This window comes from Rhinatrema bivittatum, chromosome 2 (assembly GCF_901001135.1).
Source record: "Rhinatrema bivittatum chromosome 2, aRhiBiv1.1, whole genome shotgun sequence".
Taxonomy (NCBI): Eukaryota; Metazoa; Chordata; class Amphibia; order Gymnophiona; family Rhinatrematidae; genus Rhinatrema; species Rhinatrema bivittatum.
The window spans coordinates 795733951-795760960 of NC_042616.1; the positions used below are offsets into that span (position 1 = coordinate 795733951).

At 42.2% G+C, this 27010-nt stretch overlaps 1 protein-coding gene across 2 annotated transcripts in view; it reads left to right on the forward strand.

Moving 5' to 3' along the window:
* The window catches only part of SLC45A4 (solute carrier family 45 member 4), a 213796-nt gene that overhangs the window by 59671 nt on the left and 127115 nt on the right, over positions 1-27010 (forward strand). For both annotated transcript variants that reach the window (XM_029592117.1, XM_029592118.1), the window contains exon 2: positions 14048-14682. In XM_029592117.1, coding sequence (XP_029447977.1) covers positions 14442-14682 — 241 coding nt within the window. In that variant the 5' untranslated portion in view covers positions 14048-14441. The remainder of the gene's footprint in view (positions 1-14047; positions 14683-27010) is intronic.

Genomic DNA, 27010 nt, shown 5'->3' on the forward strand with positions numbered 1-27010 from the left:
AAATTCAGGATGGTATCGTTGGGCACCATGCTACCTCTTCTTCAAAAAGGGGATTGGCTCTGCTCTCTGGATCTTCAAGATGCTTACGCTCACACTCCCATCTTTCCTCCTCATCGACAGTAACTGCGACTTTTCTGGTGGAAGGACAACACTTCCAATATCTAGTACTACCATTCGGCCTAGCGTCAGCACCTCGAGTATTCACAAAGGGGTAGATTTACAAACACGGCGTGTTCGTGTACTTTTGTTGGCGCTCCAAGCGCCAACAAAAGTACGCGGGATTTTAGTAGATACGCGCGTATCCGCTAAAATCCGGGATCGGTGCACGCAAGGCTATCTATTCTGTATAGCCGAGCCACGCAGCCTACCTCCGTTCCCTCCAAGGCCGCTCCGAAATCGGAGCAGCCTCGGAGGGAACTTTCTTTTGCCCTCCCCTCACCTACCCCCCCTTACCTTTGTCGGGGGATTTACGCCTCCCGGAGGCGTAAATCCCCGCGCGCCAGCGGGCCGCTAGCGCGCCGGGACGCAACCTGGGGCGGGTCTGGAGGGTGCGGCTACGTCCCGCCCCGAAAACGCTGCGCGGATCGGGCCCGCCCCCTCGACATGCCCCCCTCGGACAACCCCGGGACTTACGCGAGTCCCGGGGTCTGCGCGCGCCGGTAGGCCTATTGAACATAGGTGCACCGGCGAGCAGGGCTCTTAAAATCCGCCCCAAAGTGTCTTGCAGTAGCGGTGGCACATCTTCACAAACAGAGTGCATGTGTTTCCTTTCTTGGACGACTGGCTCATCAGGAGTCAAACACAAAGCGGAGCTCTCACTTCTCTCCAGCTCACAATAAAGTTGCTTCACTCCTTGGGATTTCTCATCAATTACGAGAAATCCCATCTCACACCATCTCACTAGGTGCAGATCTCAACACCATCACAGCAAAAGCTTTTCTTCAAAGAGACCATGCTCAAACGCTCGTTCTCCTAGCACACGCTATTCGCAATCAGTCTCAAGTTTCAGCTCATCAGTGCCTCACCCTACTCGGACACATGGCCTCAACAGTTCACGTCACTCCCATGGCCAGATTGACCATGCGACTAATGCAATGGACACTGAAAAATCAATGGATTCAAGCCATTCAACCATTGTCCACTCCCATTCAGATAACACAAGATCTGAAATCTTCCCTTCTCTGGTGGACATCAACGATCAACTTGCTCAAGGGCCTACCTTTCCAGCAACCAGTTCCACAAGTGACTTTAACTACAGATGCATCCACCTTAGGTTGGGGAGCGCACATTGGTCATCTAAAGACGCAGGGCACGTGGACAAAACAAGAAGCCTCCTTTCAAATAAACTTTGTGGAGCTTCGAGCTATACGCTATGCACTACATGCGTTCAAGGACTGCCTTTCACACAAGACTGTTCTGATCCAAACGGACAACACAGTAGCCATGTGGTACATCAACAAACAAGGGGGAACAGGTTCCTATCTCCTTTGTCAAGAAGCAGCTCAAATTTGGGACTGGGCCCTAGCACACTCAATTCTTCTACGGGCCACCTACCTAGCAGGCATCCACAACACAGTAGCGGATCGCCTCAGCAGTCACTTCCAACCACACGATTGGTCTCTAGACCCAACGCTAGCAACCAAGATATTTCAACGGTGGGGTCAACCAACAATAGATCTCTTTGCATCCCATCTGAACTACAAAGTGAACAATTACTGCTTTCTCCTCTGGCAGCAGAACAGCCTACCAAGGGATGCTTTTGGTCGCCATTGGAACTCAGGCCTGTTATATGCGTATCCACCGATACCACTCATAACCAAAACTCTAGTGAAGTTTCAACAGGACAAGGGGACCATGATACTCATAGCCCCATACTGGCCTCGACAAGTATGGTTTCCCACACTTCTAGATCTCTGTCAGGGATCCCATTCGCCTGGGAGTAGCTCCCAATCTCATAACTCAGGAACAGGGTCAGCTGCGCCATCCCAACCTTCAATCCCTGTCCCTGACAGCATGGATGTTGAAAGCTTGATCTTACAACCACTCAACCTTCCAACCACTATATCTCAAGTGCTGATAGCATCACGTAAACCTTCCACTAGAAAGAATTATTCCTACAAATGGAAATGGTTTACTTTGTGGTGCACTCAGAAAGCACTAGATCCTTTCACTTGCCCCACTACCTCACTACTAGATTACCTATACCATCTTTCAGACTCTGGTCTAAAGACTTCATCTGTAAGAGTACACTTGAGTGCAATCTCAGCTTATCATAGCAAGCTGGGAGACACACCTATCTCTACACAGCCTCTCGTCAGTAAATTCATGAGAGGCCTAACTCACATTAAACCACCAGTTCATTCCCCAAGCATACTATGGGACCTGAATGTAGTCTTAACCAGGCTTATGCGTTCTCCATTTGAACCCACAGATACCTGTGACCTTAAATTTCTTACATGGAAAACTGTTTTCCTTATAGCCATTACATCAGCTAGAAGGGTCAGCGAACTACAAGCTCTAGTCACATACGAACCCTTTACAAAGTTTCTACATGACAGGGTGGTCCTCCGTACTCATCCTAAATTCCTTCCAAAAGTAGTCACAGAATTCCACCTCAATCAATCCATTGTTTTACCAACATTCTTTCCAAGACCTCACTCTCACCAGGGAGAAAGAGCCTTACACACCTTAGACTGTAAGCGTGCATTATCTTTCTACTTAAACCGCACTACAGTCCATAGGAAATCCAGTCAACTATTTGTCTCCTATGATCCAAACAAACCTGGTAAACCAGTGGGTAAACATACTTTGTCAAATTGGCTGGCAGATTGTATCCAATTTTGTTATGAAAAAGCAGGCCTTACTCTTCCAGGGTGAGTAAAAGCACATGCAGTCAGAGCAATGTCAACCTCAGTAGCACACCTTCGCTGTGTACCTGTTCTGGACATTTGCAAAGCAGCAACATGGTGTTCTCTTCACACCTTTGCAGCTCACTACTGTTTAGACAAAGAAGGAAGACAAGATTCAGCATATGGACAATCTGTCTTAAAGAACTTGTTTCCAGTGTAACCCCAACTCCTTCTACATCCAACCTGCTGTGATCATCGGCTGATTCATTTCAACAACAATACTTCACTGTTGCTTCACGACAAAATGACTCAGCCTCTAGCTTGCTAATCACCCATATGTGAGGACTAGCATCCTGCTTGTCCTGGGATAAAGCAAAATTGCTTACCTTGTAATAGGTGTTATCCCAGGACAGCAGGATGTAGTCCTCACGAAACCCACCCGCCACCCCGCAGAGTTGGTTCAGATATGTTTTATTATTTTATTTTTGGCTAAGGCTAATTGCTACAAAACCAGACTGAAGGGAGACCCCTGTGGCAGGGAATATCATAGCATGCTGGGCATGCTCAGTAGGCACTCTGGTGCCAGTCAAAAGTTTCATAGAAACTTTTACAGAAGTTTTCCGTACATAGGGCTCCAGGCTCCATTACTGATGTCACCCATATGTGAGGACTACATCCTGCTGTCCTGGGATAACACCTATTACAAGGTAAGCAATTTTGCTATACCAGAGGTTCCCAAGCCTGTGCCAGGGGGACCTCCAAGTCAGTTGGGTTTTCAGGATATCCACAGTGAATATGCATGAGATTAATGTGCATGCTGTAACAAGGATTCGAGCTTTTTGAATGTATGAACCTAAATAGTAATTATTCTTGATCTTTGTCATAAATCCATCACCACTGATCCCCCTACACCAAGGTTATGTTCTTTCACCATATGCCTCAATAATACTTTATAGATAGTAAAGTAAAAATACACTGGTAATCACTTAATTACATTGTTCCTAGTTGAACAAATTTGCAATTAAGTTTGGCTACAGGAGGTTAATTGACTTGTTTAGAGTCATATAGTGAGTAAAAAGTTGAGCTGAATTACATTTTTCAGTTTCTCCTTCTGATTTATAGTTCTGTTTTAGTGTGCTTTTTTTGACAGCACTAGCTAAAAATAAAGTAGTACTCTGAGGTGCTGATTCACATTGGAGCCCTAAGCGAGTATCACGCTACTGTACACGAAGCATGAACGGAGCACAAAGCTAAAAGCGGATTGGGGGAAGGGTGGTGGAAAGAGTTATTGTTTTTGAGAGAACTGGCCTACTTCCAATCTAACATGGTCCCACCCTAGAAGCTAAAGATTGGAACTGAAGAAAGGGCACATGGGGGTAACCTGTATGAAGTGGCAGTTACTACCCTTAGCAGATGGCATGGGGGAACCTATATGGAGTGGCAGTTACAAGCATAAGCAGCTTGCTGGGCAGACTGGATGGACCATTTTGGTCTTTTGTCACATACATCAACATTGGAAATTGCCTAGATGTTTCCTGTTCAGGCTGAAATACCCCCTAAATTGCTGCTGCTGCTGAAGAAAAAAAGGCTGATTTGGGTACAGGTAGATAAGAATTGTCATACTGGGTCAGACTGATGGTCCATCAAGCCCAGTGTCCTGTTTCCAGCAGGAGTCAATCCAGGTTGTAAGTACCTGGCAAGACTTCCAAACAGTAAATAGATCCCATGTTACTATCATGCAATAAGTAGTGGCTATTTCTTAAGTCTGCTTGGTTAATAAGTTTAAACACGTCTCCTTCAGGAACTTGTCAATCTTTTTTTTAAAACCAGGTAGGCTAACTGCCTTAACCACATCTTCAAGATGGTATTTTTTTTTTTTTTTAATGGTTTCTTTATTAACCTTTTACATATACATCTGAGACACAAGCTGGAACTGTACCAGACATTGAAAAAACAATCATACCAACGGTCCCCTAATGGAACAGTGCTATAACAGGGTACACATCATATCGCAATGATCAGGGGGATCAACTTGGTGGCAGGGTGGCTCTTTATGTTAGAGATGGTATAGAGTCCAAGAGGATAAAGATTCTGCAGGTAAATGAATGCACAGTAGAAATTTTTATGAGAAGAGTATAGCAGTAGGGGTATACTACTGTCTACTTGGTCAAAATGATCAGATAGATGATGAAATGCTAACAGAGATTAAGGAAATTAAATATGGCAGCACATTAATAATGGGAAATTTTAAGTTACCTCAATATCGACTGTGTAAATGTCACATCAGAACATACTAGGGAGGTAATATTTCTAGATAAAATAAATGACTGCTTTATGGAGCATTTGGTCTGGGAGCCATTTTAGACCTAAATCTTAATGGAACACAGGATTTGGTGCAAGAGGTAATTGTGATGTGGTTACTTGGCAATGGTGACCATAACGCAATCAAATTTGACTTAATGACTGGGGGGACATTAAGTAAATCTACAGATTTTTAAAAAGGACCAGTTCTATTGTGAAGTCCTAAGCTTTGTAGCTTTACCTTTGAGTTTTTATCAGTTTTCCTTATTTTATCAAAGCCTTCCTTTTGAAAGTTTAATGCTAAGAGCTGTAGATTTACTTAATGTCCCCCCAGTCATTAAGTCAAATTTGATTGTGTTATAGTCACCATTGCCAAGTAACCACATCACAATTACCTCTTGCACCAAATCCTGTGTTCCATTAAGATTTAGGTCTAAAATGGCTCCCAGACCAAATGCTCCATAAAGCAGTCATTTATTTTATCTAGAAATATTACCTCCCTAGTATGTTCTGATGTGACATTTACACAGTTGATATTGAGGTAACTTAAAATTTCCCATTATTAATGTGCTGCCATATTTAATTTCCTTAATCTCTGTTAGCATTTCATCATCTATCTGATCATTTTGACCAAGTAGACAGTAGTATACCCCTACTGCTATACTCTTCTCATAAAAATTTCTACTGTGCATTCATTTACCTGCAGAATCTTTATCCTCTTGGACTCTATACCATCTCTAACATAAAGAGCCACCCTGCCACCAAGTTGATCCCCCTGATCATTGCGATATGATGTGTACCCTGTTATAGCACTGTCCCATTGGTTATCTTCCTTCCTTTCTGTCTCTGAGATGCTAGTTATGACTGCCTCTTCATTCAGTGCTAAACATTCTTAACTCTCCCATTTTACTTTATATGTTTCTATGAATATTTATGTTCAGACTTTTTAGGTATTTCTATGCAGTCATTTCAAAGTGTTTTGTTTTTTTTGTTTTGTTTTTTGTATTACAATCTACTTAGCAGTTGACTGGTAATTTGGAATCTTAACGTTGGTGGTTCTTTTTATATAGGTACATTTTTTGTTTATTGGAACCTCTTTATTTTGATGCCCTAGCTCCTGTTACTTTAGTATCCTTTGAAGATCCTTCTCTGTAAAACATGTGCTGCTGAGCGACTGTCAGCTTTTCCCCATGTTCTAATTTAAAAGCTGCTCTAGCTCTCTTTTTTTGACAGTTAGCGCCAGCAGCCTGGTTAAGGTGGAGCCCATGTTTTCAGAATAGGTTCCCCCTTCCCCCAAAATGTTGCCCGGTTCATAACAAAACTAAAGCCCTGTTCCCTGCATCATCGTCTCATCTGCACTTTGGAGCTCTGCCTGCCTCTAATGCTACCTTGTAGTTGAGGATTTTTGACTTCCAGAGCTTCCTCCTGTGCCTTCCTATTTCATTGCTGCCCACATGTACCACGACATCCAGCTTCTCCCCATCTAGGTGATGCATGGAGGGTTGTAGCTTTTGTTTGGAGGGGTCATATTTTATGACAGAATCAATTTGGAGAAACTTATTTTTTGTTAAACTTGGTTTGCCTTGGTAGTTCTTTAATAGATCTTGCTAAACAAAGTTAAATGTTTTCAGGTAGAGATTTTATTTTTTCATTCTGCAGTGCATTGTCTGCTTTCCGATGGAAGTTGCAGCTTTCCTTAGGTTCTAGTTATTCTGGCTTTAGTATGTTATCGTGTATCCTTGGTGAACTCAGATTTCATGGCAGACTAGGGTTACACTTTCTTACAGAGTCAATTCGGAGCATGTTAATAATGCAGGCACCCAGTATATTGCTGGGGGAGGAGGCATATAAGAAGATAAGAAATGCCATGCCAGGTCAGACCAAGGTCTATTGAGCCCAGAATTCGGTCTCAGACAGTGACCAATCCAGATCACAAGTACCCATTAGATCAACTATTAGAGCTATCCCAAGTCAACCTGGCTAGTAACTGTTTATGCACTTTTCCTTCAGAAACTTGTCCAATCTTCTTTTGAATCCCACTGTGTTAGTTGTCTTGAGCACATTCTCTGGCAGCATATTCCATAGTTTGTGTGCTGAGGGGAAAAAATACTTCCTATGATTTGTGTTAAATCTTAAACTTACTATATAGTGGGTAATACTTACAACCCATGGCTTGAATTTTGTTAATTCTATTCTGCCTTAAACATTCTTCTGACAAACCATACTTTTGTACTGTTCTAGTTCATTCAGTAGGTTAAGGAAATTATTTTTTTTTAAATTTTTTGTAAAATAAAATAGACTCCTAGAAATGCGTTAATTGGTGCCTTCCATTAGCACCTTTTTTCATCTCTTCCCATTGCCATGACATCTTACTGGTTCTACTTCTATTGCCTTCCCCTTTTCCAGTAGAAACTTTGGGTCAAACAAAATCTAGACACTTGAGGTACATTTTTGGAAAATTGTGAAACTGCAACTTTCTTAGCGTCCAGTCAGATGAATCCAGAACAAGTGAGTTTATGCTCCCCTACCGAGGGACAGGCACACAACAAACGCACAAGTAAATGCTAGCCTGGACACACAAAAAGCCCGACTAGGCATCCAGAAAAACTGGATGCACACCTTGACGCACACACGCTGAACTGACAATCTTGTAGAGGGCAGCCTAAAAAGCGAGCAAAAAGCCATTGAGGCTTAGAGCAGGGCCTAGCCAATTGAGGCTGCTCAACCCGCCAGCTTGCACATATCCCTCTACCTCCCCCAGAGCGGGACAAATGTCGGAACAATGCACCAAGAACAGAGACAGGGAAGAAGGAAGCCCTAACCAAACTCTCCTTCACTGTCTCTTTTTTTTTTTTTTTAAACAATTAACTGAGTTCAGCCTGATCTGGCAGAGTACAGAGACTATCTCTGGCTGCGGGGGGAGAGGACATTTGCTGTCATCACCCGTGCTCTGCTTCCTGCACCTGCTGCCTTTCAGCTGCCCAAGCAGCTAAGTCCATGGTGGCTGAAAAACAGCTACTGGACTACAGAAATCACCTCAGGAATTCTCAGCTGGGGGAGGGACCTTATGGTATCACCGCAGGAGAGTGGTGCAAATCCTCTTTTCTCCTTAATTCTCCTATTTTTTTTCTCAAATCGATCAATCCCCAGTGGGGAGATGCACGTCCACCATCTGCTGGAGATGGAGAATACTGGCAGGCTGCTGTCACTAGAGGGAGTTATAAACTGTGACGTCAGTTTGCTTCGTCTCTATCTGCTGATAGGAGAGCATAAACCTACTCGTTCTGGATTCATCTGACTGTCCTAAAGAAAAGGAAATTATCAGGTAAGTAGTAATTTCTTATTCTTGTGTGGGCTTGTTTTTTGAAAGAAGCCATATATCGTGCTCCAATTGGTCCATTCTTGTCGACGTGATGCCATTTTTTAAAATATGCTCATGGCTTTGTAGGTCTGTTAAATTGAATGTCTCTTGTCTGAGAGGCTCTCTTGCCGGCGTGCCTAGCAACTGACGGTGACATACTTATAAAAATGCAAACACTAAACTGGGGGGGAGTTTTAATTTGTGGAGAATGGTTGTTACTCCATGAGATTAAACAGCACTGTCCTGTGCGAGTGGGTAACTAGATCTGAATTTGACCACATCTGCTCTGTACTAATGATATTGTTGCCAAGATGCCTGAGAGAGAGGGCTAAGTAGATAACAAAGATATGTGACTTTCTTTTGAACCTGTTTTGTCTTGATAGATTTTGTGAGCTCTTTGGTGGTTAACTTTTACACTGGAGGGAGCATGGTTAATGTGCTTTTGATGGTTTGTTACCTTTCTCCATGTTTCAAAGGAACACATCCAAGTTCATTTTATGGTCCTGCCAATGTGAAGTTCCATATTGACAAGTAATATGAAGTTTCAACTGTGAATCCGTTGGATAATGGCAGTTTTGTCTTTCTGGTGATCTATTTTGCTTTTTTACTAGGATCACTTGTAAATTTTGTTCAAAATTTGCAAAATGGCAGCTGTCGTTAACCTTGAAAACATTCATAGGTTTTTAAAGCAGTAGTGCTCTTGGTGTTACTCTGTAATTGGCCCCAAACTGTAAAGATGAATGTTAGGAATTATTAGGAAAGGAATGGTGAATAAAATGGAAAATGTCATAATGCCTCTGTATCGCTCCATGATGATACTGCACCTTAAATACTGTGTACAGTTCTGGTCACCGCATCTCAAAAAAGATAGTTGCACTGGAGAAGGTACAGAGAAGGGCAACCAAAATGATAAAGGGAATGGAACAGCTCCCCTATGAGGAAAGACTAAAGAGGTTAGGACTTTTCAGCTTGGAGAAGAGATGGCTGAGGGGGGGATATGATAGAGGTCTTTAAAATCATGAGAGGTCTTGAACAAGTAGATGTGAATCGGTTATTTATAATTTCGGATAATAGAAGGAATAGGGGGCACTCCATGAAGTTAGCAAGTAGCACATTTAAGACTAATCAGAGAAAAATCTTTTTCACTCAACACACAATTAAGCTCTGCAGTTTGTTGCCAGAGGATGTGGTTAGTGCATTAAGTGTAGCTGGGTTCAAAAAAGGTTTGGATAAGTTCTTGGAGGAGAAATCCATTAACTGCTATTAATCAAGTTGACTTAGGGAATGGCCTCTACTATTACTGGCATCAGTAGCATGGGATCTTCTTGGTGTTTGGGTACTTGCCAGGTTCTTGTGGCCTGGTTTGGCCACTGTTGGAAACAGGATGCTGGGCTTGATGGCATGGCAATTTCTTATGTTCTCCTTGCCACATTTGACATCTTGATAAATAGGTCGCAAAAGGGAATAAGCTTGGTAGGCAATGTTCGTGCGCTTAAGAATAAGACTTTTTTTGGTTTGAAGAATATTAAAATTTCTTATTTGAGATTGTGTATGATAAAGGAGAGAATGGTAGTTCCATGACAGAATATGTATGTTTAGATTGTAGCCCATTCTTGAGAAATCCTTTTGTAATTGCGTTGTCCTTGGCTAATGTTCAGCAGAAGTTGTCTGTCAGCTTGACTTGGAAACCTTTGTTCCATGCAAGGTGCTCATTACTATGGGTCCTTGCCCTTTCATCTGCTCGATCAGCTTGAGGCAGAACAGACAGCCTAGCGTATCCTACAGATTGCTCTGTAGGCATTTCATAATCCTTTTGCAGTATGTCTCCAGTTCAGGCAAAGGATTGGTTTATGTGCTCAGCAAGTTATTTTGGCCCTGGTATCCAGGGTCATTAACTTTTGTAGTACTTTTAAATAATTAAATGCATGTTAAACGTGCTGAGTTTTTTGTTTTTTTTTTTTTTTTTTTTTTCCCCCTTCCAAATTTTGAAAAGTCATGTGAACTTGCTGTACTGGACACCCTGCATTATTTTTCTAGTGGAAATAATTCAAGATATTTAGGCATTTAAATCCTAAAGGTCATGAAGCAAAGACCATTTTTTTTTCCTTTGGACTACATTATGTAGGGGTAGAAACTTCAAATATATTTCTGATGCTTTGAGAACTTTCTATTATTGTTAATAAAAACAGACTGACAGAAGGGCTACATCTTAAGACTGTTCTAGTCTGCCCAATTGATTTCTGGCTATACCTCACCTCAGCCACCTTATATAATAAAGCAGATGTGGTCCCTACTGTTTGTTTTTACTTGAAAGGAAACGCTTGTACACCTGTAGTATATTCGGTTTCGGAAATAAAAGCCACTTCCTGGGTCTGGGCTGGCTGGAGGCCAGCGGTGGTGGCCAGCAAGGCCATGAGGTCATCAGCAGTTGGATGTTTAGGATATTGCAGAGATGGGTAGTGTCTCTTTTTTTGTGCCCACAGTGACAGGAATGAACCTTGCTCTGATTTACTGCTGAGCCATCCATTGATCACTTCTGCAGCATGAAATCCCATGAACTAGCACTTCTGTTGAAGAGCCTGGGTTTTGATTTCGGGCCATTGGGTCCATCCAGTCTTCCCAGTGCCCTTTTTACTTCTTTCCAATTGGGGGATAATGTGAGTAACTTCTTTGGAAGATTAGGGGCTTGCACTTTTGTCAGAAGATGGTGCCTTCCTTTCACACTCTTATAATGTAGGCCAATGCAAATCAGTGATTGCTGTCTCTTAACTTTGCTCAGTTATTTGATTTACCAGTTGATACTACCTAATGAAACTAGGTGCATCTGCTCTGTGAAACTTTGGGGCTGTGTGGGTCTGATGTGAAAACTTTAAGCCCTGAAGAGAGCCATTTACTTGGCTGTTTCTGGAGTTTGAAGGTGGAAGTTAGGCCCCTGGGATAAAGAACACAGCCATGTTATACTGCCCTTCCCCCTTCGGGCCCAAGAATAGATGGCCAGCAGCTGGCACACTCTGAATATCATCTGCCATCGCTCTTGTCCGTTTATCCAGACCCTTCTAAGATGAGCGTAACATTCGCTCACATCTCCAGTGTAGTACTCTCTGCATAGAGGGCAGCGTGGCTGCTTGTTACTGCTACCACTTATTTTAGCATTGTATAAATGCACATAAAGGGTGGCCCCCTTCTCTGAAGAGTTTATAATCTAGTTTATTTCCACCAGTTATGACATTTTATTCAAGACAACCAGGAAAAATAGGAGACTTGTGTGCATGGGGGTCATTTATTATGGAAATGGTTAAAACGTATAAGGCTGTGAGTAGGAGAATCAGGCATTAGGATCCTCCAAGTGGGTTTTTAGATTGGGTTTGAACAAGGGCAGACGCCATCTGTTGTGGACATACGGTGCAGAGAGGTGGAGGAAAAGGGCATAGATAAGTGACTTGCCTGACTGAGCTGAGTTCATGAGGAGGGATATAGGGAGAGAAGACGGCGGTAAGAGAGCTGCAGAGCAGATGCACTTGTAGGAAGCCAATGTAGTGACTTGAGGAGAGGGATTATGTGCTCTGACCTTGGCGGAAGATGAGTCACACACAGTGATGAGAGAGGGCTTAGTAAGAGACTGTGGCGAGCAGGTTGCCTGTTACTTTTTTCAGATCCTAGCTAAAAATGTTAATCGGCAGCAGTTTGAGTAGGAGGTACCTGGCAGGCAGGATGCCAGGGAAAAGAGGGTGTCCTTCAAAAGAATATGCGTACAGTGCTGGCAGATATTTACTTATGTGCCGACGTGCCTGGGAAGCTGCTTCCTGATGCATCCATTTTTCTTCAGTGAGCCTCTGATAAGGTGGACTGTACTGAAGTAGCTTATACCAATGCTTTGAGAAAGTAGTGAATATTTGTAACTCAGTTGGAATCATTATTTGAACATTTTTTAATTTATCTTCTGGAATTTCTCAAAAATGAAACTCAAAACCCATCTCTTCACACTGCCTAACACCTAATCTTACCATTTTGGTTCCATCTTGCTTCATCCAAGGCTTGACTGTGTAATTCCATTTGTTGCAAAATCCTGATGAGCTCTGGATAGGGCCCCGTATGAAAACCCTCCTGCTGTGTTCCCCCACAGAAACTCAACTCGGCCCTCCAGAATGCCACCCAGAACCCTGCATCCAGCTGTACTGCTCCGGGCCAGCACATCTGTTCTCCAGACTACAAGAGCGGCTTCTCTCTGGCAGCAGGGGTTGCCCTGGCTCTTTTTATTCTGGTGGCCTGTGACCAGCTGCCTCAAAGGGTGATTTTATGGAGTGGCTGTTGCTACTCTTAATAGAAGGCATGGGGAACGGAGTTGCTTGGTTGATTGCCTTTCTTCTCTAACTAAATCAAAGTGATGTACAATAATAAAATACATTATAAATGGGGAGGGGGGGGGGGGGAGTTCCTGCATGGACTGGCAGTTGCCACCCAAGGAAATTGCTGGGCAGACCAAATGGACCATTTGGGTTTTTATCTGTCGTCATTTGCTATGTTACTATGAGCTGGTGAGAGGGATTTTTTTCAGGGCTGATAAACCTCTGCAGACATCAAGCTAATACGTCTGCTCCACCTCCTCTTTTCCCTGTTTCATTGTATTTTCCAACCTTTTTCAGTTATATTGTAAACCGGCGTGATGTTCCCATGAATGTCGGTATAAATAAAATATGACTGGAGAGTTAACTCTATGATGGAGTATTTTAGGAATGAGGTGTATAGCTATTATAAAAAAGTATATGCTTTGTTAAATGTGACGTATATACAAGGAACAAAATTACAGAAAAGAGAAGCCATGAGAATAAAACCAAAGAAACAAAGCTGATGATCCTGAGGAATGCAGCTAGTCTTTCAACTTTAAGTGGAGTGTTTTTTTTTTTTTGAAATTTACACTGTCCTCTTTCTATTCCTGTCCATTTGCTTTAATAATTGATTTCCCCATCTATTTTTGATAGTTGTACGTTGGTCAGAGTATAACTTCCTGATAACCTTATCCACGACTGCCCTTACTAAAGATGTGAGGCAAAAGGATCAGCTCCATTCCTGCCAAAGTGTTGAAGGGGTCAACTGACGGGCCAGCCCAGTGGCTCCGATTAGCAGCACTGCACACTGCTGCCTCTCTTCTGCCCTTTGTGGCCTGGGGATGCCGCAGAGTCCTGCTTCGTAGTGTGGGCCGCTGCAACCAGTTGCTGCTGGTCGCTCCTTCTAGAACTAGAGTCTGTGGTCTGATCCGCTTCTCGCTGAGCTGAAAAGGAGGGGTGTACGGAGGAGGGACCTGGTTAGTTGCGAATGAAAGCTGAGATTGCTGTAGCCTGGTTAGGAACTGTTTGCAATTGGGCTAAAAATCCTAAATGAAAAACTGGGGGAAAAAAAAACTTCCCTTCCATCTCCCCCCACAAAACTGGCAGTTTATGGGTTTCATTAACTGGGAGAAGACTGAAAGGGGGACTGAGAATATTGTATACATTTTAACTTATTTTTTTTTTCCTTCTGTGTTTTTTTGCTTTTGTAGATTAATCAGCCACTCGATGGGGATTAACAGTGGATCAGTTCTTTGTGTCGCCTCTCCACTTTGTAATAAAATAAATAACTTCACCACATCTTCAATGGAAATAATGAAACTGGTATTAACTGAATGGCAATTATGGATTTTTAACTCTAATTCACAGTAAATCATCAAGCCATATGTTTACATTTCTACCAAATCTCTTTCTGGTTTGCTGCATGTCCTGTAGCTGCATGCGAAGCGGTGAGGAAGCGCCTTGGGTGAAGAGGACCAGAAGTATTACTTGTACGAGGAACGCAACAAAAGAAGCTGAAAGACAAGCCGGCACAATTTTTATCCTTGAAGAGTATACGATAGTATTATTTATATAGCTATTCTCAGAATATATATTTTTGTGATAATGAAAATGGCTCCCCAGAATGCCGAGTCGGAATCTATGCAAGTTCAGGAGGTACCCGCGGCCCTGCTGAAGAAAAGCGAAAACAAGGAGGACGAGAGCCGAGAGGAGGAGACGGTCAGCGAGAGCTCAATCGACCGGATCCCCGTTCGCTTGTGGGTGATGCACGGCGCAGTCATGTTCGGCAGAGAGTTTTGTTATGCCATGGAGACTGCTTTGGTAACGCCGGTATTGTTACAGATTGGTGAGTAGTTCTTGGAAACGTTTTGGTTTTGGTGCTGGTTTTCATGAAACGCTTCATAAAATACATTTTCATTGTTGGCTGAGTGAAAGATATAAAGGGTTACGCGCATAAGGTACACGCGTAACCCTTTTAAATCCCCCCCCTGCGCGCGCAGAGTCTATTTTGCATGGGCTCGGCGGCGTGCAAAAAGGGGCGGTCGGGGGCTTGGCCAGGGGGCGTGGTTTTCGATCGGGGGCATGTTTGGGGGCGTGTGGGCGGTCCGGGGGCGTGGCCGAGTGTCCCGACACAGCGGCCTGTGTCAGGGCCTGGCACGCGTAAGTTACTACTGCCCAGAGGCAGTAGTAACTTTTAAGATAAAGGTAGGGAGGGGGTTTAGATAGGGCCGGGGGGGGGTGAATGGAAAGTTCCCTCCGAGGCCGCTCCGATTTCGGAGCGGCCTCGGAGGGAATGGGCAGCGCGCGCAGGGCTCGGCGTGAGCAATGTGCACCCCCTTGCGCGCGCCGACCCTGGATTTTATAAGATACGCACGGCTACGCGCTTATCTTATGAAATCCCGCGTACTTTTGTTCGCGCAGATTTGTAAAATCTACCCCAAAGATTTTTGACTATATAACTGGGAAAATAGTTTCAGAATGAAGGGGGAAAAAATGACATCTATTAGTAAAAATTTTAATTCAAATGATTATTTTATAAGAAGACTGCAGTTAGGTTTACAAGTACCCTTAATAAAAGCTGTTTGCTGCCAATATATAATATTGTCCATATGCGGTATAATGGGGGTAGTGGGCTTTGGTCTTTAAGAGGCTAATTTTTTCCTAGGCATTTCCATGGGTACAAGTATTTTATATTCAAGGAAACTATCTCTTCTACAGAGTTGCCCGCCCGATATGCAGGTGTGGCCTGCATGCATGCGTGTCACTGCTTTTCAGGATGTCAGCACTGAATATTCAGCAGTTCATGTTCTACAAAGTCCCCTCAAAATTTGCCAATTAGTTTATCTTGAAAACCAGACCTGTTTTGTGGCTCTTGAGAACGGGAGTTGCCCATCTCTACGATTATGAAGCATCTCAGATGGCAATTTTAGATGAGTTGTTGAATGTAGCTTTTGGTGTCTTCGGTTTTAACCTGTTCACTGCCAAGAGTGGTTGTGAGTGCTGACCAAATACATTTTTTTTAAAATAAATGTGTAATTTTCTTTTGTGTACCAGTGCAAATGTATGCCAAGCTTAACTTTTTTGTTTTTTATAGCACAACTAATGGCTTTCATGGGTATAAAGGACTCATGCATTCACACTCGTTTTCTCCACGCTCTGACTTGAACTGGAGCAAATGATACAGCTTTTGACTATTTTTATTTAAAGCATTTTGTAGTCTGTTTCCATGAGTTCAGCACCGATCACGAAATGTACGTACGCAATCATATAAAACATAAAAACATCACAGTGTAATGCAACAAAATAAAATTTTATTAAAACAGTCACAAGCAGAAACTGATCATAAACTTTGAAAAACACAAAAGCACTGCAAATGCTCAGTTACAAGGATTTTCCTTGTTTTGAATGTGCCTGGACAAACCAGAATGCTTTGATCTTAAACTTATAGCTAATGAATTCCATAAAAAATGGAAGAGCTCATGAGAATGCTAGTCTAGTTGGTTTTTTTTTTGTAGATGACATTCAGACGTAGAAGGAAGAGCAAGCATATTCCGGGATAATGTCTGCAAACTGCGTGAGGGTATTTACCAGTCCAAGCAAAAATCTTCTGAACAAAACTGATTTATGTGCCAAACAGTTTCTCAAACTGAATTCTTCCTTTCATTAGCAACCAAAGGAGCCCCTCCTTCTTTTTTTTAATAGAATGACAAACTTGTACCCCAGCATAACTCGCCTATCATGTGAACTGCAGCATTTTGTACTAAATCCTAGACTTGTAAATAACGATACTGCAATCCTAAATAAAGTGATTTACAGTAATCCAGATTGCTTAATTCAATAGCCTGAACTACCATTCGAAATTCACTAATAGAGCTCAATGGGCAAATCAACCGCAGTTTGGAAAATGTTTCAGCAGCATTATTAATTTGACACTTTAAAGAGAGTAGAATCCAATACTATGCCTAAATTCCGGGCATGTTTAAAATCAGGAACCAAGGTCGGTGCCTCACTGTTTTTAGCATGAAGCTTACCCTAGCAGGCTTAAAGCTGTTATTGCAGCAAAAGGTGGTTCTCCCAAGTACTATTCGGAAAGGGCTGAATACGTATGCAAGGAACGTGTCTCAGTTTTTTAACTTCATTTTACAAAAAACACAGAGAAATAATGAATTGTGACTTTGAAAAAGTGTGCTCTTACACAGACCGTGCCAGACAGTATGTCTAAGTGTCATTTGTGTTCCGCACCCTACAGCTGCTGACTGTTTAGGGAGTCGAATACTTTTGCAAGGCTCACTGTATGTGCAGCCCATGGCTGTGCATGTAGCCCCAGATAACGGGCTGCTTTTTGTTCTGGATGGGACTTCTTGTTTTTTTTTTAGTATGTTCCTATATTTAGTTTTGGTAAATCATTCCTGCCGAGCTGCTTTATTGTTCAGATACTGTGTTCACAGGGGTAAGGAATGGGTCCAGAACTGCTTGGGGCGATTTTTCTCCTGCCTGGGACTTGCTCTGCCTTTTTCCCTGTAATAGCCTTGGTCGGGTGGAGGCATGGTTAATACAGGGATTTGTATTTTGGATTTCATTTCTTGCCTTTTCCAAATCTCAGCTCCCAGGTGAGACATCACCGGACTTCCCTCATTCTCAGCCTGCTGCTTTCTCCTCTAGGTCACTTTTTTTTTTTTTTCCTCTTATTTCTTTTCTTGTGCTGATCTCTTTACAACTCCAGTACCACAGTCTTCACCCCTTCCTAACATAGAAATGACGGCAGAAGAAGACCAAGTGGCCCATCCAGTCTGCCCAGCAAGCTTTCACACTTTTTTTTTTTTTCTCTCATACTTATCTGTTTCTCTTGGCCCTTATTAGTAACTTTTTGGTTCTAATTTCCTTCCACCCCCGCCTTTGTTGTAGAGAGCAGTGCTGGAGCTGCATCAGTGAAGTATCAGGCTAATTTGGTTTGGGGTAGTAACTGCCGCAACAAGCCAGCTACTCCCACGTTTATTTGTGAATGCAAATCCTTTTTTTTTCACATTTTCCTCTTGCTGTTGAAGCTTAGAGCAATGTTGGAATCGCATTAACCGTGTGTTTATTGAATAAGGGTATTAATCGCCAGGTAGTAGCCGTCATTCCCACAAGCCACCCCATGCCTCTTCTTTTCGTTCACATCCTCTAGCCTTTAGGGATCCACAGTGTTTATCTTATGCCCCTTTGAAATATTTCACTGTTTTCATCTTCACCTCCTCCTCAAGGGCATTCCAGGCATCCACCACCCTCTCCATGAAGAAATATTTCCTGCCATTGGTTCTGAGTCTTCCTCCCTGGAGTTTTAAATCGTGACCCCTGGTTCTGTTGGTGATTCCCCCCCCCCCCGCCCCCCCACCGGAAAAGATTTGTCATTGACTTTGGATCATTAAAACCTTTCAAGTATCTGAAAGTCTGTATCATATCACCTCTGCTCCTCCTTTCCTCCAGGGTGTACATATTTAGGTTCTTCAATCTCTCCTCATAGGTCCTCTCAGATCTCAGCCTTTCTTTGTATTTTTAAATTTATATTTTAAAGCCTAGAATTTCCAGCTGAAGAGCCCTTCCCCCCTCTCGCAGGGGCAGCTATCCAGCTCACAGCATCAGGTGTAATCTTCTGCGCTTTTTCAATACTAAGATACTGAGCACTGGAGAAAACGGAAAGGTGTGGAAATCAGCGTCAATGCCTGCGCTTCAAAATCTAAAAAATACCATCTCATCTAGCTTGCAGGCGAGAATATTGGTGTGAGGTGCAAAAACTGATTTTTGTGGAAAAATATTTAGAAAACTTGGCACTGGCCAACGTTTAGGAGCCAGGGATTTTTTTTTTTTTGCTCTTTGCTGTATTTACTTTGGGCAAATTTTATGCTCCATTTTATCCTGTGTTGCTTATTTTGGCCCGCCCCTGTCTTTTGACTCTGTTCTTCCCCTTCCTCAGCTTCTTTTCCTCGTCTTCCTTCCTTTCAGGCTCTTTCACTGGTGACTCCTCTGCGCAGGCCCTGACCATGGTGGTGGCTTTCACACCCAGTCAGGTACCAGGCACCTGGGTGACTTGGTGCCTGGGGTTTTTCAGGCCCAGCCATTAGAGCATTTGTTTAGAATATCTGCTTTCATGGACACACAGGCTGTATGGTTTCTTTCTGTCGTTTCTATCCAGTCTGCCCATCTACACCAACTATTCAGCTTTTCAGTCCTGAAGGCAGCTCTTAAATGGAGTGTATTGTATTCGCAGTGTATGCCTCAACCCATTAGGCCTAGTTTAATATTTAGTAACAGTAGAATAAAATGGGGAAAATGATTGCAGGTTGTGCTGTGATTTCAATTCATGCACTTCCACAAGACACTTTTGCATGCAGTGATTCTTTATGTACAATATTCAAAGGCAGGACTGCGGGTTCATGTTTTGGTTTTTTTTTTTTTTTTTTATTTGCATGGCCTCTTAAAAGGTTAAATGGTAGAGAGTTGTCATTGACCTTGCTAGCTACAACACAACAGGTATAAAATCTTCAGGCAAAAACTGCCTCCCAGCTGGCTGTGGATCGCAGAAAGGGTGCATTTGCATTATAGCAGTTATCAAGAAAGCTTTCTGTATCCTGTTGGTGCTGTTCCATTAAGGCAGTTTTGTTATTTATCGAAGGCTTTATTCCCCCAGCGTTAAGTAGCCTGAGTGTTACGAATAGACGCAGAACTCAGCAATGTCTAGAAGTATGCCCCTCCTCCCTGCTCTCCTCTTAATAGAACATAAGCACGTCCCTTCCCCCAACGGTTCAATTAAAGCAGGTCGTAGAATTTGAAGCTCAAGTGAGAACTTTCACTCATTGTACTTCAAAATTGTTTCTTTGTTTAAAGAACATTTGTTGCCAGAAGGGAGAAGGTTTATTCATCAGTGCCAGTCTGTTCTGGAATAATGGGTATTTTGACAGTCCTCCCATTAAATATTCAAATTGTATGATCTGCTTAATCTGAAACATGCAGGCAAGGGGAGAGTAGAAGTAGAGGGGAATGGAAGCTAGGGGGTGTAGTGCATAGAGGAGAGAGACTGAGGGTTGCTGGAGGAAAGCAGTAAGAAATGAAGAATGTTTATTTGGAAGGGAGGCATTCTAAGGATGAGGTGGAAGTGAAGACCATAGATAAGGAAGAAGTATGGCAGGTAAGAGAACGATCCAGAGTGGCTTTCAAAATGGGACAGTGTAGTGGGTGCATGGGATGGCTTCCCAGGAGAGATGAAGTCAAAATTCAAGCCTGGGATAAGCAGATGATCTCCTCCAGTTTAAAAAAAAATTGTAGAGAGCCATTGTTACAAATTGTAAAGTGGTGAAAATCTTTCCAATTTTAGTATAATTATTATTCCAAAAATTACTCAGCCATTGAGTGAAAAACTAGAACAGTTATCTCATGCACTGTACACGTATCTGTAGAAAGGACTCGCTCAACATACCACACGTGTGTCCTTCAACTCATCATTGTATTCTGGAAAAAACTCAGTATTTAATCTACAGAGTAAATTCGCAACCAAAATTCCAATATATTGAACTACCTATGATTTAAAATCATCACAAAATTGTGCTATAAATGCACAATCTTCATCTCACCTACATCATTAACCAATATCAAATTTATTGCTTGTGTAAGGGGGAAGAAGTCAAGATGGTGGAATCCTTTTGAGCCTATTCTGTGCTGCTCTTCCTGTTCTGTAATTTGAATGTTTACTTTCTTACTGAAATGGGGGGGAAAAAAAAGGGAAGACGAGTTTACCCTGTTGAGGGTCCAGCTTTGTCCACCTCTAGTCCCATGAATACCTTTGTGCAGTGGCCATCACTACAAATGCCTGTTAGCTGCTCTGATGGTGTCATTGGGTGATATGGGGCTGGAGGTCCCCCATGTAATCTCCCTAGATGTGGAGGTGACAATCTGGCTGGAGCTGCATGAATCCCCATGGCAGCCTGAGGTATCGAGAGAGGAGCAGCCAAAGTTGTGATGAGCCGTTGCACCCTGATGACATCGGAGCTTCCATGGAGGAGGGGGGGACTTGCTCTGTTTTTCAGAGGAGGAGCTTGCTGGTGCTTCAGGAGTTGTTGAGCTGTGGCCTGAAGTAACTCTTCTGATTTAGGTGGAACAGAGCCTAAGGAAGTGGTCTCTAGGTCTGTTCCTGTAAGTCTAGATTTGTTGGGGCCCATTAACCCTCTGATTACATGACCTAAAGTCGCCATGTTGGAGGGTATTTGGGAAGCAGTTGCTGGACTGTTGAATCAGCTGACTCATTCCTTTTCTCAGTTTTAATCCCTATCAGGTGAAGGCTGTAGTAACCAAAGGGAAATTTCCTTAGTCAAACTGAAGGTTGAGTCTCTAGAGACGAGTTTCTGTGGTAGAGGACTTGGGGAGTTCTTTGATTAAAGGACATACTCAAACTCAGAATAAGGTAGAAGCACTTAAGATGCAAGAATCTTAGACTTTTATAAACTTTCCTAAGCAGAAATGTTTCACCTTTGGAAATATTTAAAAAAATATCATCTCGAGATCTTGAATGTTCCAGCAAATGTAATTCTCCTAGTCTCTAGAATTTATTGTATGCCACCTTACAGGGAAGCTGGATGGTATAGACATTTCAGCACACAGATTTATCCAACTTGATGGCTGTTCTTGAAAAATCTGACCAAGAGGCTATAATCCTCTATTTTGATTGAATTTGTTTATTGGCAGTCTCAGACCGGGATTGTCTTGAGATTCTAGTTTTATAAGAGAAATGTATTGTTTCATAATTTAAAAGTTAGTGTGTTCCCCGACATAGCTAAGGCCACCCAACGTAAGAGGAAGCATTCCTTCTTTTAAGATCCGGGGTTCAACAAATAGGAGGTTTCTTCTGGTTAAAATTTCCTCGTAAATGCATAGCCAGATTAGCTGGAGTGAAATGTTGGGGTTTTTTCTTTGATCCAATTTACTCGACCCAGCTTATCAATGAAAGACTGGCGTTGTCCATACCCAGTATGACATCCTCGCTAAAGGTGGCCTCTTTGTTAAGTTCACTGAATTCACACATTCAGTTTCCGTGTACAACCCCATTCAAGCTGCCTTTTCTCACTTTATTTTTCTTGGCATTTGAAGATTCCATCCCATATTGTGGGCTGTAGCGTGTGGTTATTTCCTGGGGATGATTAGTTCTGTAATATTGATTTCTTTGCTACTCTTACTTTGCCTGATGTCAGCGTTCTGTTTTTGTTTTTTTTTTAATCAGGAAATTCTTTAAGTTTAAAAATTAGTTACTTGTATTACCTTCCCAACAAGGGGGCCCTTGTTTCACCACAAAAGTGGCTTCATCAGGGGAAATATTTATATAATGATATAAAATATGAAGTGTAATCACTTATCTACTGCCATTAAATGAAAGCTGAAATTGCACTTTTCCCACTGATGGCTCATCACTCACAAAGATGTTACTTAAATTGGAAAAGGAGAGCTAATGACACTGTAGTTTAAAATCCCTTGGTATCACTTATTTCACGGAGTAGTCATTCTAAAAACAACCAAAAATTCAGTCCAAAAATACCCTTTATTTAACATCAAACTCTTTTTTTTTTTTATGCAACTTTTGCATAATTTAATATAGCTTCTCTGTGCTTGCCAGCAACCTACTATCAAGGTAACACAAGAGTCAAAAAATCACTTTGAAGCATATTACAAACAAGTGTATTCAAACAAGCATAGACTTAACGGCACACCTTCCCCTCCGCTTGACTCTTGACCTTCCTCACCTCCCTACCCCCACCTCCTACCATACAACCCCCTTAGTTTAGCCCCCTTGCCTTAATTTCTCGTCCTCCTTCCTCCTTTCAACCCCCTCAGTTCATCCTCTACCCCTAATACCCCTATCTTCTTTTTGTTATATATTATGCTATTTAATTTAATAGTTGAGTCTTTATTTTATGACCTGTTATCTTACTGTTGCTTAATTTTATGCTCCTAGTTATGTTTCACTATAAAGCCCGTTTTGCTGCATTTCGTTTATTGTGAACCAATGAGATGTTCCCAACATTCATCAGTATATACAAACTACTAACTAAATAAATACAAATGCCCAATATATCGAATATGTCAATGTACTCGCTTGAATTACACTGTTCCAAGTTTTTCAGCTGGCCAAACATGGCTGCCTTCAAACCCCATTCTTACAGGAACTCCAAGGTCATAAGGTACAGAATAACCAATCACGTGCTGTCAGGTACAGATGGATCAAGAAAGTCAAAAGAATTCTGTAAAATACTATTTTTACCTCAGTATATATACTCATCTTTGCTAGAAACATGAAGTATCCATCAAAAATAAGCTTTTTACAACTGTATTGACCCATTCTTGTTACCGAAAGTAACAAATCTGATATGCTAATGAATTAAGTGAGGGAAGATAATACAAGTAACACATTTGATATTATGTTAGTGATCTAGGTGAGATGAATATTGTGCATTTGTAGCTCAGTTTTGTGCTGACTTTAATTCACAGGTAGTTCAGTATAGTGGAATTTTGCTATTGTACATTGTAGGCGAATACTGAGTTTTTTTTCCCAGTGATTTGCTGAAGGACACTTTTTTTTTTTTTTTTTTTTTTAAATGGTGTGTAGAGTGAGTCCTTTCTGCTTATTCACGTGTAGTGTATGTGCTGGGTTGTAGTTTTTTCGCTCTGTAGTTGAATAACTTTTGTAATCTTTCAAGTTGGAGTATAGTTGGCCACACTTTACTGTTTGTAGTATTCAGGTATTGGTGGCTTTGCATTATCATCTATGGCATTACATCCGGGACGAAATTAGGCCTTGCAGTCCTTTATCTGCCATCATATTCTGTTTTGTGGTGGAGTAGTGGGGTTTGAGAGGGGGTTGGAAGAGCTGCAGAGTGAGGTGGCAGTGAAGGGAAGAGGGATGGAAAGTAAGTGATGGGGAGAGGAAAGAGAAGACAGGGAGCTTGGGTGCTGCAAATAAAAATGGCACTTGATTAAGGGAGACAGGGACTTTGCTTGGATTTTCCCTCCTCCCCTCCCCCCTTGCCAAGTTATATGCACTACAGTAATGTACTCCCCCAGAAAAATTACAGACCCCACCTGAATATTCTGCTTTGAAATCCAGTTAATTGACATTAAACAAATTAATCTGGTTTAGCTAGGATTGAATAGATAGCTTTGTTGGAAAGTACTTTAGGAGGTCAGTCTTCAAATCTGTTCATGTAAATCAATTTATATGCATGAACTTCCTGTCTGAAACTGCCCTCCTTCAGTACATGCGCACTTATAGTACATGTAGAGGAGGCGTTCCTGGGGGCAGAAAATACCATGCATAGATCAAGGGCACTCTGGCCTTGCCATATGGCGGCTCTTTCCTCTCCTCGCACCACTGCCAGATTGTCCTGCATGAGACTCCGTGCTTTCAGCTATTACGCACCCAAAATTTGGAATAACCTACCTCTAACCCTGTGCCTGGAGCAGTTTGGGGAAAAAAGCAAAAGCCAGGCCATCTCCTGATACTAAAGGCTATTCTACGCAGCTATACCTTAATGGGTTTCCTGTGCTGGATCCCGGTGCTACTCAAATTGCAGGTTTCAGTTCTGATTATAAGCCTCTGTTTATTGCATTTGTTTTCCACTTTGAGGGCAACTTGGGAACAGGCAAAATATCAAATGCCTCTAAATAAATAAATCTGTGTTATTTTACCCCAAGTAATTACCCAGAAACTAGGTGCAAGGCATTAAACACCTTCCCCCCCCCCCCTCCCCAGATTTTTAGTTTAAAAGTAGGACATGAGCTCTGAAAGAGCAGGAAATCAAACAGAAGGAAACAGTATCACTTGTATATTGCTCCCTGATGGGCTGGTTGAAACAGTACCAAGGCCCATTCTGAAGCTCCCCTTTATTACTGAGTGTGCGTTTGCTGAATGCCAAGTACATTTGCCATGACAGTTTTTCTCTCTACAGCCCATTTTAGGATTTTCACTTATCCCCCCCCTCCCCTTTGATCAGTTTTTTTGGTTTTTTTTGTGGCACTGAAATTGGTAATCGTCCACAGTATTTTTCTGTTCAGTAACTTTGAAGTCTTGTTTTCAAAGAAAGCTTTTAGATAGATTGGCATGACCTTCATTCCCTGAAGCCATGTTTGTTTTTTTAAATGAGCAATTGCTAATATTTGAATACCTTTCAAATTCTGAGACATGCTCGTCTGTAGGTCCTCTGGGGTCTTGTGAAAACTTTCTTCGCGTTATAATATTTGGGTATATTTTGCTAACTTCTAGGGTTGGTCCTCTCTACAGGTTTGCCAGTTGTTAACGCCTTGTAGTCCATGTTGCCTTTGTTTGTTGGGATAAGATCTTGTATAATTTTTTCTAATCTCTTCTAAAATGTGTTTTTTTTTGTCCACGTGTTCTGTAATCACTCCATTCCTCAGCCAAGTTGTTGACTGTCATCTTCCATCTCCCTTCTTTCATGAAGACAGAGTAGAATTATTCATTTCGAGCTTGATTCACTCAAGGTTTTGACCTCTGAAAAAATAGCAACTGTCTCAAAAAAATATATACACGAGAACTTGGCAAAGAAAACATCATGGATTGAAAGAAGTTAGTCTTCAGGAGGAGGAGGAATGATGATGGATGCTTCCTTAACATATTCCACTCTCCCCAGAGACGTACTTGTTAAACATCCATTCACCCAAGTACAATGCAATTGTCAGTCACCCCTGATAACCCTCAAACCTCAACCTATTCGAGTGGCTTCTGCAGTACTTACCTCTTGTAAATCAATTTTCTCTTTTCACAAACAGCACTGCAATGAAACATTACCTCGCTCTTACAGTATGCACAGCAGAAGTCCCTGACATATATCTCTTTCTTTGCTACTTTTCCTGGAATTTTTAGAATGTCCTGAATTCTCTTGTAATACTTGTAATCCACCATCTGTTTTCATCTGGCCAGGATAGCATCGCATGTTTGCTCCTCCTTCCTATGTTGAAATACACCAAGTAGCTGTAGAAAGCATTATGCTCAGGAAGTGATCCTGTAGCAAGGGCCTGCTCTCCGGTTGATGCATTGACCTCTTGCACAAAGGACGAGTCTCCCAGGGCTAATGCCCAGGAGAGAAGGGTTAGATGAGCCATCATAGTCGCTGATTCAATTATTAGGAATGGTGGCTGGTAGACGTGAGGATCATCTGGTAACTTGCCTGCCTGGTGCGAAGGTGGCAGACCTCACGCATCACCTAGATAGGATTTTAGATGGTACTGTGGAGGAGCTGGCTGTCGTGGTACATATGGGCACCGACAACATAGATAGGTGTAGGAGGGAGGTTCTGGAAAGCCAAATTTTAGGCTTTTAGGTAGAAAACTGAAATCCAGAACCTCCAGAGTAGTGTTCTCTGAAATGCTCCCTGTTCCACGCGCAGGTCACCAGTGGCAGGCAGAGCTTCGGAGTCTTAATGCATGGATGAGACGATGGTAAAGGGAAGAGGGATTACGGTTTATAAGGAACTGGCCAACCTTTTGGGGAAGGGGGAATCCTTTTCTGAAGGGATGGAATCTACCTTAACCAGGGTGGAACTAGGCTGTTGGCGCTAAGCTTTTAAAAAGGTGATCAAGCAGCTTTTAAACTAGAACAAGGGGGAAAGCCAACTGTTGCTCAGCAGTGCATGGTTCGGAGGGAGGTATCTTCAAAGGATAACGAAACAAGAGTTGGGACATCCAAACAGTGGTTCCAATAAAAGCAAAAGTAGTCCATGTGACTAAAGTAAAGAATCATCTGAGTTAAAAGATTCCAAATTATCCCTGTAATCTGAAAATCAGGTTGTTAATACAAACAAACATACTTTGAAATATATGCCAATGCCAGAAGATGGGAGAGTTAAGAGTGTATAGTACTGAATGAAGAGCTAGACATAATTGGCATCTGAAACCTGATGGAAGAAGGGATAACCAATGGGACAGTGCTATACCAGAGTACAAATTATCCTGCAGTGGATAGGGTGGATCAACTTTGGGGACAGGGTGGTGCTTTATGTTCAGGATGATATAGAGTCCAATAGGATAAAGATCCTGCAAGAGGCTAAATATACAGTAAAATCTTTGAGTAGAAATCCCATGTGTGTTGGGGAACAGTATAGCAATAGTATACTACCGTCCACATAGCCAAAATATGACAG